Consider the following 2,135-nt stretch of genomic DNA (forward strand, 5'->3'; position numbering starts at 1 on the left):
CTTGTTTATTTCCCTCAAATCATGAACCAGTCTGTATTGTACTTCTCCTTGTTTTCCTGTACCCCGCTTCTTTACAGGGAAGAGAGGGGTGTTGAAAGGGGACCTGCATTGTATTATGACCCCTATGTCCAAGTATGTTTGCAGCTGTTGTGAAATAGCATTTTCTTGTGCTGGTGTGAGTGGGTACTGTTTAACAGAGACTGGTATGGTACCTGGTTTGAGGGATAGTTGTACTGGCTGCACTTGTAGAAGTCCCACATCAGTCTTTCCTTTTGACCACAGTCTGTCAGGTACAGTTAAAATCCATTGTGGCAGCGAGTCAATTGCTGGATGTTCCTGAAATAGATAAACTTGTATGGCTGCCTCAATACTATTGCTCACCTCATTTGGAATATTGCTGGTGTACTTGACTCCTTTTGGTGTGTATTGTATTGAGGCTTGCATAAGTGCGAGTATATCTGCTCCCAACAGGTTCACCGGACAGGTGGGAGAGGTAAGGAATGCCACTGGAACTGGAGTAGGTTCATCATTAATAAGCAAAAAGAGTTGTTTACTTTCTTTGAGAGGCATCGCTTGACCTCCCAGACCTGTGCCTTGTATTGTCTCTGTAGTAAGAAGTTGAGGGGGGATCTGATCATGCATAAAAACTGATTTCTGAGCTCCGGTATCAATCACACAATCGAGTTCTTGTCCTGTGGGTAAAGTAACAGTGACAGTACCTGTGGGTGTGGTGTTATCCTGAAGTGAAGCAAAGACAGGCACTGATGACGCGGGAGCTGTATATCTTCATGCTTGTGGGTGCTGCATTCCTGCAGTGTACGGATGTTCAGACATCTGTCGCTGTGATAACAAATATTTCTGATGCTTTCTGCAATCCTTTTTTTGGTGTCCTGGAAGTTTACAAAAGAAACACTTGCCTGTCATATCATTACCTTGGGAGTCATACTGCTTCCTCTGTGTATAACCTTTAGTTGGTTGCTTTGCAGTTGTTCTCTGCCGCGGTGGCTGACTCTGAACCAGATTCACCGTCACTACCTGTGCTTTTGTAGCTTTCCGGTCTTTCTTATCCTGTTCAACATCCTCAATCCCTTCCAATACTTGTAAAATTCCTTCAATATCCATTACCATGGCTTCCGGTCTTCTCTGAAATAACTGAGTTCTCAAGTCATTTCTAAGTCCATTCAAAAACTTTGTTTTACACAGCCTAGCTCCTGCTACTTCTGTAACAGGATAACCTTCTTCTTCCTGTCTAGTAATTAGTTTATCATAATATGCCCGTACTGTGTCTGTTTTTTGAACTAAATCTGGTGCAGCTGGAGCAGTTTGTTGAATCTCTGCACATCTCCATTGTATTCTATTTAGTAACAAGTTTCCACTATGTTGGCTATATCTTGTTCCTACTGCGGGAAGTGCCACAATTTCTGGTCTGCCCTGTTGAACTCCCTGAACAATGATTGCAATCATTTTATCATATTCTCTATGTCCTGCTGATGCTTTTACAATTTGTTCCAGATCTACCCAACATGGTCTGTAAATAGTTTTAACCTGTTCCATTTTCTGATAAAACGTATGTGGATGTCGTCTGATATCAGGCAAATCATTAACAATTCTTAACATATCAGATTGAAACCATGGGTTATATACCTCTTGTTCAATGTATTCAGGACCATTTGCAGGATCTACTTGCTCTGCATTAAACCTGGGATTTGGAGATGTTTGTACTCTTATAGGTAAAATGTGATGTCCCTCTGGACCCGCTATTGTACCCCTACAAGGACTCATGTTATGGGGTGCCAATCTTTTTAGTACATATGACATTTTTTGTTTATTTGTAAGGGAAGTATTAGTTACATTACTACCTTGATTTCATGGTGGGGCATCAGGTGATACCCAGTTATCACAAGCGGGACATTTCTCTGAACCCTCTGGGACACAAAAATGACAAAATGTACATTCTCTTCCTCTAGTTATATCTAGATTTACTTTATCTTGTGATTCTATACCACACCCTTGAATGGTATTTAAGTCAATCCTGGGATACAAGTTCTGAGATGTTAATGTGGATACTTCATTTTGTATTGCAGTTGATGGAGCTGCCAGTCTAACTGGTACATATGGTGGTGGGTTATCTATAA

At 41.2% G+C, this 2,135-nt stretch overlaps 1 protein-coding gene across 1 annotated transcript; it reads right to left on the reverse strand.

Annotated features, from left to right (window-relative positions):
* Nucleotides 1-786: 786 nt before the first annotated feature.
* On the reverse strand, nucleotides 787-1,909 carry LOC148475111 (uncharacterized). The gene has a single exon (XM_088457721.1). It carries the CDS (start codon nucleotides 1,816-1,818, stop codon nucleotides 787-789), a length of 1,032 nt encoding a protein of 343 aa, XP_088313847.1. The 5' UTR covers nucleotides 1,819-1,909.
* Between the last annotated feature and the right edge of the window lie 226 nt (nucleotides 1,910-2,135).

Source organism: Taudactylus pleione, unplaced genomic scaffold (assembly GCF_031769625.1).
Source record: "Taudactylus pleione unplaced genomic scaffold, aTauple2 ptg000778l, whole genome shotgun sequence".
NCBI lineage: Eukaryota > Metazoa > Chordata > Amphibia > Anura > Myobatrachidae > Taudactylus > Taudactylus pleione.